This window comes from Gracilinanus agilis, chromosome 3, assembly GCF_016433145.1.
Source record: "Gracilinanus agilis isolate LMUSP501 chromosome 3, AgileGrace, whole genome shotgun sequence".
Classification (NCBI taxonomy): domain Eukaryota; kingdom Metazoa; phylum Chordata; class Mammalia; order Didelphimorphia; family Didelphidae; genus Gracilinanus; species Gracilinanus agilis.
Window position 1 is genome coordinate 201,621,939 of NC_058132.1, and position 10,750 is coordinate 201,632,688.

Genomic DNA, 10,750 nt, shown 5'->3' on the forward strand with positions numbered 1-10,750 from the left:
CCTTTATACTTAAGTGTTGACCCTTAATGTAGGGTTTTAAGATGTGTAAAGGACTTTATGTATGCCATCTGATCCAAACAACAACCCTGGGAAATAGGCACTATGGATACAATTATCCCTATTTTTGCAGAGGCTCAGAGAAATTTAGTGACTTGCTCAGAGCCACATAGCCATTAAGTGTAAGAACTAGATGGGATTCAAGTTCAGGTCACTCTTTACTCCAAGCCCAGAACTCATATATCTCATTTTGCATTACATATGCATATTTGTAAATATATGTGTGTATGAGTCTTAACTCCTTACTAGATTGTAAGTTCCATGAGGGAAAGAACTATATCCAAAGATGTGCTGGAACCAGGTCAAATCAGAGAGCTGATTGTTAAATTTGTTAGTATAAGCATTTATGCCTTGGAAATTTACAAAGTTTACAAATCAGGTGCTGATTTATTGTTTTATGGATTGTCTAGATGTTAGGAATCAGTGGAGAGAATGTTAATAACAAAGAATGAACTTAAAAGTATTGTTCTTCCAGCAGGTTTTTTTTTTCGAAAGCCATTTATTAAAACATTTACTAGTACACCTCTGACTGCCGATTTTGTATCTTGCCCAGCATAGTCCCCTGCATGCAGTAGATTAATAAATGTTTATTGAATTGAATTGGATTAAATTGGATGTAGTATTGTTTCTGGGGTTCAGATATCCTGGGTGGAAGAAAAAAGGAAGAGTTGTATGTTGGTACTCAGAGCCTTCACCTCAGAGAGTCTCCGGGGAGCTGCACAATTACAGAAATACAGAACTTCATAGTTCAAAGGCACCTTGGAGGTATCTCTTTCAACCAGTATCTGAATGAAATTCCCTCCTCAACATGCCTAGCAAATAGCCATCTAGACTTTGCTTGAAATCCTCCAATGAAGGGGAACTCACTGCTTTTGGAGGTAACCCATTCCCCTTTGGGGAAGCTCTATCATTAGAAAGTTTTTTCCTTACAACAGACTTAAATTTGCCTCTTTCCTACTTTTACTTAGGTCTCATACTTCTGCCATCTGAGGTCAAGGAGATAAAGTGTAAACCTTTTGCCATGTGAAAACCTTTCAGATATTTGGAGAGAGGTAGCATATCCTCCCTGTTGTGAGGAAAGTCCCATTCTAGACATGAGGGCCAATGAGTATACAGGCATGGAAACAGAAGATGGAGCATCTGGTGTGAGAAATATAGCAAGGATTGTTTGGCTTTATTAAAAAGTATATGAAGGGGAATGATGTTTATACAGTAAGGCTGGAAAGGTGGGCTGAAGTCAGGTTGTGAAAATAGAATGTGATCCTTTCCCTTTTCTCCCATACCAGAGCTCTATACTTACATTCAACTCAACAAACATTTATCAATGCAATTGGAGGAGTCTGTATTTGGTAATTGGGAGCCAATGGAGTTTGCTGAGCAGGGGAATAACATGAGAATAACATAACAGGGGAATAACAGAACTGAGTTTTACGATTATTACTTTGGCAGTGGTGTGTGTGATGGATTAGAGTGGGAAGAGACTTGAGGCAGAGAAGCCAAGTAGGAGGCTCTTGAAATAGTCTAGGCTAGAGGTGATGGAAGCCTGAATTAGAGTGCAGATCATTCAATGGAGAGAAGGGAATGGATGGGAGAGATATTGTAGAGGTAGATTGACAAGATCTGGCAACTGGATATTTGAAGGGAGGGAAACTAAAGAATTGAAGGATGGTAGGGCCCCTAGTAGAAATATGAATATTCCCTATGACCTAAGTGCCCAGCAACTAAAGAACTTCCCAATAGTGCTCTTATTTTGAGACTGGGATCCAGTACTTTTGGAAAAGACCCTAAGACATGAGTAAACACCTCCCAACTGGCCCTTCATTACAAGGACCCTCTTTCCCACCTCATTCCAAGAGACTGATTTATTTTGTAGTTAGAGAAAGGGGCCCCTTTTATACATTCTTTGCTCCTTGATGATGGTTTAGTCATTTCAGTCATGGCTGACTCTTTGTGACCCTTTTTTGGGGGGTTTTCTTGGCAAAGATACGGGAGTGGTTTGCCTTTTCTTCTTAGGGACCCAGAATCAAAACTTTTGATATGGCTTTGGAAGTCTAGTTGTAACACCAAGTGTCCTATAGGCCCTGGTACTTGCCACTCTTCTTTGGAGGTGGTGGTAGGTATAACAGAATCTGCCCTATCTCTGTGTCCAAATTCCCTCCTTCTGGCCTCAGTCTATTCCTCCCCCAATCCATTCTATTTCCTCCTTACCTCGAATGGAGCTGCCACCATTGTCCCCTGGGATCCAGGCCAGAGTGATAGAGGAAGCTGAGGTCTTAGACACAGTCAGTCGGGGCTGATCGGGAGGTACTGTAGGGGGAGAGTCCAGAGCCTTCTCAGATTCCCTACTACCACTCATAGCTCATCCCAAAGAATTAAATCCACCCCCCCCTACTCTGCTTGGCACATCCAAGATGCTAGAATTTCTCCCTGAGTATGAGAGAACTCATAAGACTCATCCTACTGTACCAGGCTGAATTGGGTTGCCTTGGCCGAGGCCAGCATCCCAAGACTGCTTCTCCATGGGTTTACATCAACCCCTTCTCCTCCCCACTTCCAACACTTCCCAAACCCTGAACCATTTTAAGTCCTTAAAGTTAAGAGATGGATCCAAGATGGTGGGGGGCCGGAACATTTTGGAGTCCTTGTCTTTCTATATCTTTGCATGTCAGGCTTCCCTTTATACTAACATTCTTCTCATTTCCTTCCATTCTTTCTCTGTTCTAATCATAGAGTCATATATTTAGAGCTGGAAGGGACGTTAGAAGTCACTTAGTACAACCTTCTTATTTTTCAAACGAGGAAACTGAGATCTCATAGAGTTGCCTAAAATAACATAAATAGTATGAAAATGACAGAGCCAGAATCCCAACACAGGTCTTCTGCCTTCCAACCTAGTCCTTGTCTCTATTCTGTCCTAGAAAGCTGTCTGTTCTACTCTGGGACTTTGCTTCTTTCCCCACCTGGAACTACTCTTTCCTTTTTTCCCCTTTATTCTCCAATCCCAATCCTCCATGGCAAGGTTTATGCCTCAGTGTTTTCACCTTGTACCAGCAGGTTGATGATGATGGTATCAAAGCCCCAGGTATTGGTGGCAGTACAGGTGTAGTAACCAGAGTCCTCGGCCTTTACCGAGCGTAGCACCAGTGTCCCATTGGTTTGGATGAGCCGATGCCCATCAACAGTCACAGCAATGGCAGAGTCCTCACTGTTGGCAAAGGGGCAAGATCAACAGGGACCTGGATTCAGAATCCCAGGCAAACTCCTTCTTTCCCCAAGGCTTGAGAGAGAGTTTCAGGGACAGTAGAATGGGTGATGAATAGAGCCCTGGCCAGGGAGCCAGGGATCCTTGGTTCTCATTTTCCAACTATACAACTTCAATTTCCCTAAATGCTCAGTGGAGAAGAACTCCAGACAGAGAGGCAAATGGGTACAACTCTGAGAGGGAAGAGAAGAGATTACACAAACCTAGGGTCTTGTCTATGGTTTCTCAGGGAGGGGTAGGGCAAGGATTAAGAAACCCAGACTGAACTTACCTGTCCTTTGTCCATTTGATGGCTGGGACAGGTTCCCCCACTGAGGTACAGGGTAGCCGGACATCTTTCATCCAGGGTGTGGTCACAGTGCCTCCAAATGAGATGATTTTGGCAGGAGCTATGGTGTGAAGAAGGGTGGATTCTGACCAATTCTTCCCCATTAGCACTTTCTCTTTTTAAATTAAGTTTTATTTTATTTTCAGTTTTGAATTTTCTCCCTCCTCACCCTCCTCCATCCATTGAGAAGGCAAGGAAAACAAAACCCATTACAAACTCATTATATATATATATATATAATTTCCTCATTAGCCATGTCAAAAAAAAAAAAAAAAGAAAGGAAGGAAGGAAGGGTTAGTTTCCCCTGGCTTCCTTCAAGATTCAGCTCAAACTCCATTTTCTGCAGGAGACCTTTTTCTAACCCTTCAGCTACTAATGCCTTCCCTTCCTCTATTACCTTCCATCTACTCTGTATGTTTTGCTTATGTACCTAGTTATTTATATGATCCCCATTAGAATGTAAACTTCTCGAGGGCAGAGATTGTTTTTGTCTTACTTTGTATTTCCAGTGCTTACATGGTAGTTGGCACAAAACTAGGCACTTAATATATGTTTGTTGACTAACTCATTTGCTGTCTCGAAGCTTGTTTGCACTGTGTTCTATTTCTCCCATTGGGATTGGAGACAGGACCTGGAAGAGGTCTCTGAAAGATGCCTCCTGTCAAGGATCCGTCAAAGGTGTGGCTGTGGAGGTGGGAGCCATAGGCTAAGTGTGGGATTAAGGATTAGGACCCTTAAAATGGGGTCCTTCTTTGGGTTCTCAACTACCACTCAGTAGCTGTGAGTGAGTGAATGAATGAAAAAGAATTTATTCGATACTTACTATGTGCTAGGCACTGTGCTTAATGCTGGGGATATAAATATAAGCAAACAAGAACATTTCCTGCCTTCAACGATCTTACATTTTAATAAAGGAATATAATTGTCAGAGGGAAGTAGCCCAGGGAGGAGTATTTTGGGCAGAGAATTTGGAGGAACTAGTGACTTTAATATTGAATTTCTGTTCTCAACTAGAATTGTAAAGGGGAGATGGCTGGGTGAAGATATGTGCCGAGTGTATGAACTTGGTCAAGTCACTTTTCTTCCTCTATAACATGAGAGCCATGGACTAGCTGTTCTATAAACTGTGAACCCGTCCCTTCCACTCTGGTGTCTCCAAGCTAACTGTTCAGTGAAAAGCAGTGTAAAATGTTCCCAGCCTCTATGGTAGGGAGATCAGTCCCGGGGAGACAAGGCTAAGCCCTAAGGATGAGGTCGGAAAGGTGCCGAATGTTCCACCCGTGCAGGATTGGGGCAGAGTGGATTGAAAAGAAGGGCTCAAGGCCAAGGCTCCAGCCCTGCCCGGGGCTGCTGGGATGGAAGTTCTGAGAAAGAACGGCAGCCCCAGGTCGGAGCAGGTGGTTGTGAGGTATTCCTGGAGTCAGGGGGCAGCAGAGGCTCATTCTTCGTGGATGTCGGCGAGGGGCTGAGCTCCATTTAGCGCCGAGAGCAGAGCGGAGGCTGCCCAGCTGGGAGCTCTGGGGCGGGGGTGGGGGCTGGTGGGTGGGTCCAAGGGCCAGGGGTGGCGGTGATTTGGGGCTTCTGAAAGTTTCTACCAACATCTCCTCCTCCTTACCTTTTCCAGCTGGCTCGATGGTGACCTTCTCGCTGATGTTCCCCCGGCCGGCGGAGGTGACAGCCGCTACCCACAGCATGTACTGCTGCCCTCTGTTTAAATGAGCAATCCTGTAGAAGAGCTGCTCAGGACTTGTCTCGTATTCGCTGGGGGCCTATGAAGAGCGGAAGGGTGGGGAAGGGAGGGGGTTGGTGGGATAGGAGAAGAAAGAAATAAACAGCTACCGTCACCGCTGCTCCCAGAACTATGACTTCCCTAACTTTCAAGGGATGTAGAGGGGACCTAGCTAGTCTGGAGGGTGGAAGAAAGAAAGTGGGAGAGAGAGAGAGAGAGAGAGAGAGAGACAGACAGACAGACAGACAGACAGACAGACAGAGACAGAGCAAGAAAGAGACAGAGCAAGAGAGAGAGAGACAGACACAGACACAGACATAGACGCAGACAGAGAGAGGGAGGGATAAAGAGACAGAGACAGAGACACAGAAAGAGAGAGGCAGAGAGAGTGTCTGTGTGGTACTTCTCCAGAAGGCATCTGCCTTTAAGGGTAACCTGCTTTGTTTATATTTATCCAAGTGGAAAGGAATTATTAGGAACCAGAACCTACTCAGCCCAGCAGCTTAGCATCCTGGCCACACTTCTGACCTGTTTAGGTGAACTGAGTTAGGGGGAGTCTTGATGACTCTACAGTGGAGAGGTTTGGGGACTCAAAGGCAAGGCATAGGATCTCTAGAACTGGAAGGAACCTCAGGCCATCTAGTCCAACACCCTCATTTTTGAAATTTATTTTTAAACCCTTACCTTCCATCCTAGAATTGATCAAGGCAGAAAAGTGGTAAGGACTAGGCAATGGGGGTTAAATGACTTGCCCAGGGTCACCCAGCTAGAAAGTATCTGAGGCTAGATTTGAATTCAGGACCCCTCAGACTCCAGGCTTGCTGCTTTCTAGCCATTGGGCTACCTGGCTGCCCCCCAACCTTCTTATTTTAAATTGAATCGAAGTTTTGCATATATAGTATAACCTTGGGCAAGTCACTCTCTGCCCTTATCCATAAAATGAAAGAGTTAGAGTAGATGCTATCTAAGGCGCCTTTTAGCTCTAAGGTCTTTGATCCCACATTCACCTGAGTGACCCCGAGCCAGGACCCTCCCCTGGTTTCTGAGCTCAGGGATTATGTATAGATTCATGGTATAAAGTGTATGTGGTGAGAAGGTGGAGAATAGAGAATGAAGAGATCTTGCAGAAGAAAAGAGCTCAGAACTCAGGACAGCAGTAGCTGCCTTATTCCACATTAGAGCTATGTCCCCTGGTCCCACCTTTTAATTACTATCCTTTCATTTTTCTGGCAGCAAACCTTTAGTGGAGAAGAAACAAGGAAGGGAAGGGGGAGGTCCTTGCTCAGTCGCACTTTATTAATTATTATTAGCTGCACTATAGATCTCCATAGACATTCTCCATATATGTTAGATATGGATACATATCCATATATATATATTTTAACCAAATGACAGTTTTGACAAGTTGCCAACAAAACAATATCGGATCCCAGTGGCTTTACCAGTTGCTTTGATGAAAAGATTATGTTGCCTTGGAAACCAGTGGCTCAGATATTGAAATGAATTTGAGAAGGAGCTTTTGATAAGCACCAGTTTGCAGACCTCCTGTCAACCTCTTCCCTGGCACAGGCAGGATGGGGCTGGCTTTCATTTTATTTTATTTTTTGGTCAGCTGCGGGGAAGGGAGAGTAGGATGGCGCCAGGGCCCCTTTGAAATTGGCGCAGAGGGCTGGGGAGGGGGACCAGCCTGGGGAACAGATGGGGGTAGTAGGGCCAGAGGGAGAGAATAATTAGTTATCTCTGTAGTCACAGCCTCTGGCGCATGCACACGGGCACACGTGCAGACCCAGCTCAGGCACACACACACACACACACTCACACAGCCTGGGCACAGACTGAGATGTAGACGTGGTCAGACATGCGTATACTGAGAGACAGACACCAGTGGGGTGAGCTGGGGAGTGTGGGGGGTGGTTCTTTCCATGCTCCAACTGGAAAGGTAATTTCCTGCTCCAATGTCTAGGCACATATAGGGGCCAGAGGCTCCAGCCTTAGGGGACAGAGTGGATTTTGAAACAGGGGAGGGAACATATTAATTTTGATCTGGAGTCCTCTTTAATGGCCCCTGGTGGGGAAGCCCAGGACAACAGCAGTTCCCATGCCCCCCCCCCCCCAGTCCTGAATTGAGTTCCCTCGCTGCCACCTTAATGGGGGTATGGCTTTTGGCCCAGGAAAGTCTCTCAGGGCAGGGGGAGATGAAGGGGTAGGTTTGGAAGTGTCACGAGGGTGCTCCTCTACCATCTGTGTGTCCTTGAATGGCCAGACATGCTATCCACTTATTTGTGAGGGTCCAGGTTCGAGAAGATACAGATGGCTTGGGAAAGGTGATGATGGTGGCTCACCCCAACCCTGGCTGCCTTTCCGTTGACCAGAGTCATTCTGGCCCTACTTTGGATGACTTCCATTAGATGTTTCCATTGGACGCCACATGGCAAGTTCCACTTTCTCACATACATTCATACACACATATCACATACTTTCATCATTCATTCATTCATTCATTCATTCATTCATTCATTCATTTATTTATTTATTCATTCATTCATTCATTCATTCATTCATTTATTTATTTATTTATTTATTTATTTATTTATTCATTCATTCATTCATTCATTCATTCATTTATTTTAAACCCTTAACTTCTGTGATTGGCTCCTAGGTGGAAGAGTGGTAAGGGTGGGCAATGGGGGTCAAGTGACTTGCCCAGGGTCACACAGCTGGGAAGCATCTGAGGCCAGATTTGAAGCCAGGACCTCCCGTCTCTAGGCCTGACTCTCAAACCACTGAGCTACCCAGCTGCCCCCTATCATATACCTTTAAAAAACCCCTTACCTTCTGTTTTTGAGTCAATTCTAAGAAGTTAAGAGTGGCAAGGGCTAGGCAGTCAGAGTTAAGTAATTAGACACTACAGCTAGTGTCTAAGGCCAGATTTGAACCCAGGTCCTCCTGTCTCCAGGCCTGGTGTTCTATCCATTGTGTGCCACCTAACTGCCCCCTGTACCATATACTTTTATATATGTTTACCTAATATATTCACACAGATTCATATATACATTACCCCACTTCCACATGTATATGAAGACCAATATATACTCATATTTATTTTACAAAGACACATGGAGGCCATTGATTCCTGCCTCAATGCTTTTTTTTTTAAACCCTTACTTTGCATCTTAGAGTCAACACTGGGTATTGGTTCCAAGGCAGAAGAGCGATAAGGGCTAGGCAATGGGGGTTAAATGACTTGCCCAGGGTCACACAGCTAAGAAGTATCTTCGATCACATTTGAACCCAAGACCTGCCGTCTCTAGGCCTGGCTCTCTATCCATGGAGCCACCTACGTGCCCCCAGCCTCAATGCTTTGATGTCAGTATCTCATGACTTTATGGCCTCCCCCTGGCCGAAGAAACTCAAGTCCCAAATGGGAAAGATGCTTGCTCTAGTCTGAGGATTTTCCACACTGTATGTGGTGATCTATTAATGAAGAGGATGTCTTCTAATCATTCACTTTGTAAATAAGAAAAGGCAAAAATTATACAAAAGACAAAGGGAGGCTGTCTGGGACCTGGATGCTTTCCCTATCACTCCTAGAGGGAGCGAAGGAAGAAGGCAGTGCGCCCAGCTCTCTTGGCCCCACCTGGGATCATTCCTGTGTCTCTCCACAAGGGTCTCTCTCCAATGACCTTTCCCCTCCCAGCTTCCTCCCTGCCCCTCTGAGCCTGAGGAAAAAGCCTCTCTTTACTCAGGCCCAGACTTTGACTCTCCTCTTAGGCCTATACCTTGGCTCGTACCTGGATTGAAGAGACTGGAACTTCCCCCAACCTCCCCTTCCCAGCCCTGTCCCAGATCCCTTTCCCTCTTTCTCCACCAGGCCAGGCTAAAGTAGTCAGCTTTGTCCAGGATTTGGTGATGGAGGTGACTCTGTTCTTGCTCAGAATTCTCTGGGCCTGTATAACCCTGAAGGCCCTAGTAGGGCTCTTGAAGACCCAGTTTCCTCCTGCATCCTCCCCACCTGGCTGTGACCCTCTGACACCTGGAACTGAAGCTAGTCATGTAGACCAGTGATGGGCAAACGCAGCCCCCTGAAATGCTCTATCTGGCCGATGAACATTATTCCTAATCTGACGAATACAAGGAGTAGGATACAATACAATGAAACTTTGAAAGAGTTGCCTTAGAATCAGACTGACAGATGAGCATTTCCTTTCCTTTGGCCCCCTCTTTAAAAAGTTTGCCCATCCCTGGTGTAGACAACAAATATGAACCAGGATAAAGTCTTGGGAAGTTCCCAGAGGCAAACTTGTTGGTGGAGACAGGACACGATCTGTCCCCTCCTCCTAACACCCCACCAGCAGGCTTGTTCTTCTCCCTCTCTCCTCTCTCTCAGCTCTAGAGGTCAGTCTGGCATCTGCTCCTGTTAGAAGCACCAGGCCTCTGACTGGACCAGCTGTGCCACTCCGGAGGGGCTCACTCACCGGCTGTCCAGACCCAGGACTCGAGCAGAAGATGGTGTACTTTCGGATCACCCCGTTAGGTTTGGCAGGAGGTAGCCAGGACACGACCACACTGCTGGCCGATGAAGGGACGGCTTTGATACCGGCAGGGGGACCTGGAACTGAGTGGGGAACAAGGCTAGATCAGCCCAGGGAAGGCTGGAGTGCCACCCTGGGGAAATATGGATAACAACTGACATTTGTCTAACATTTCCAAGTTTGCAAAGTGTGGTGGTGACTAGGGGCCAGAGCCAGGTCAGGATGAGACTGTGGGGTGTAATGAGGCTTGGTTCTTTCTGCCTTCCTTATCTCTGGTTCCTTCTGGCATTCTGGTCTGATTGGCTTTCTTGTGGTTCCCTCTCTTTAATAATAATAATAATAACAACAATAATAATGTTGTTCAGTTGTGTCTGACTCTGTAACATCATAGCTATCCAAGAGGTTTTCTTGGCAAGGATACTACACTGATTTGCCATTTCCTTCTCTAGTGGATCTGGTAGATTAATAATAATAATAATAATTTTTATATTACTTTAAGATGTATGGAATATTTTATAAATGTTATCTCATATAGCCATCCCAACATTCCTATGAGAAAGGGCTATTTTTAAACTCATTTTACAGAGGAGCAAACTGAGGCAGAGAAAAGTTAAGTGACTTCCCTAGGGTCATCTGGCTAGTGACTATCCAAGGCTGGATTTTAATCTATGTCTATTTTGATCCCAAGTCTGACTTACTATACCATTAGCTGCCACTTCTTACTATTGAGCCTTTGTTCACATATTAGCAATGGTCACCTTCCTGCTATCTACTTTCATACTGAAATCCCTTCCTTCCTTCCTTCCTTCCTTCCTTCCTTCCTTCCTTCCTTCCTTCCTTCC

The 10,750-nt window shown here is 45.4% G+C and overlaps 1 protein-coding gene across 1 annotated transcript in view; it reads right to left on the bottom strand.

The window, feature by feature from the left end:
- DSCAML1 (DS cell adhesion molecule like 1) overlaps positions 1-10,750 on the bottom strand; it is a 542,818-nt gene that overhangs the window by 11,592 nt on the left and 520,476 nt on the right. The window contains exons 19-23 of the mRNA XM_044669027.1: positions 9,852-9,991; positions 5,263-5,416; positions 3,591-3,708; positions 3,099-3,262; positions 2,266-2,364 (exon numbers count right to left, since the gene is read on the bottom strand). Of these exons, the coding sequence (XP_044524962.1) occupies positions 2,266-2,364; positions 3,099-3,262; positions 3,591-3,708; positions 5,263-5,416; positions 9,852-9,991 (675 nt within the window). The remainder of the gene's footprint in view (positions 1-2,265; positions 2,365-3,098; positions 3,263-3,590; positions 3,709-5,262; positions 5,417-9,851; positions 9,992-10,750) is intronic.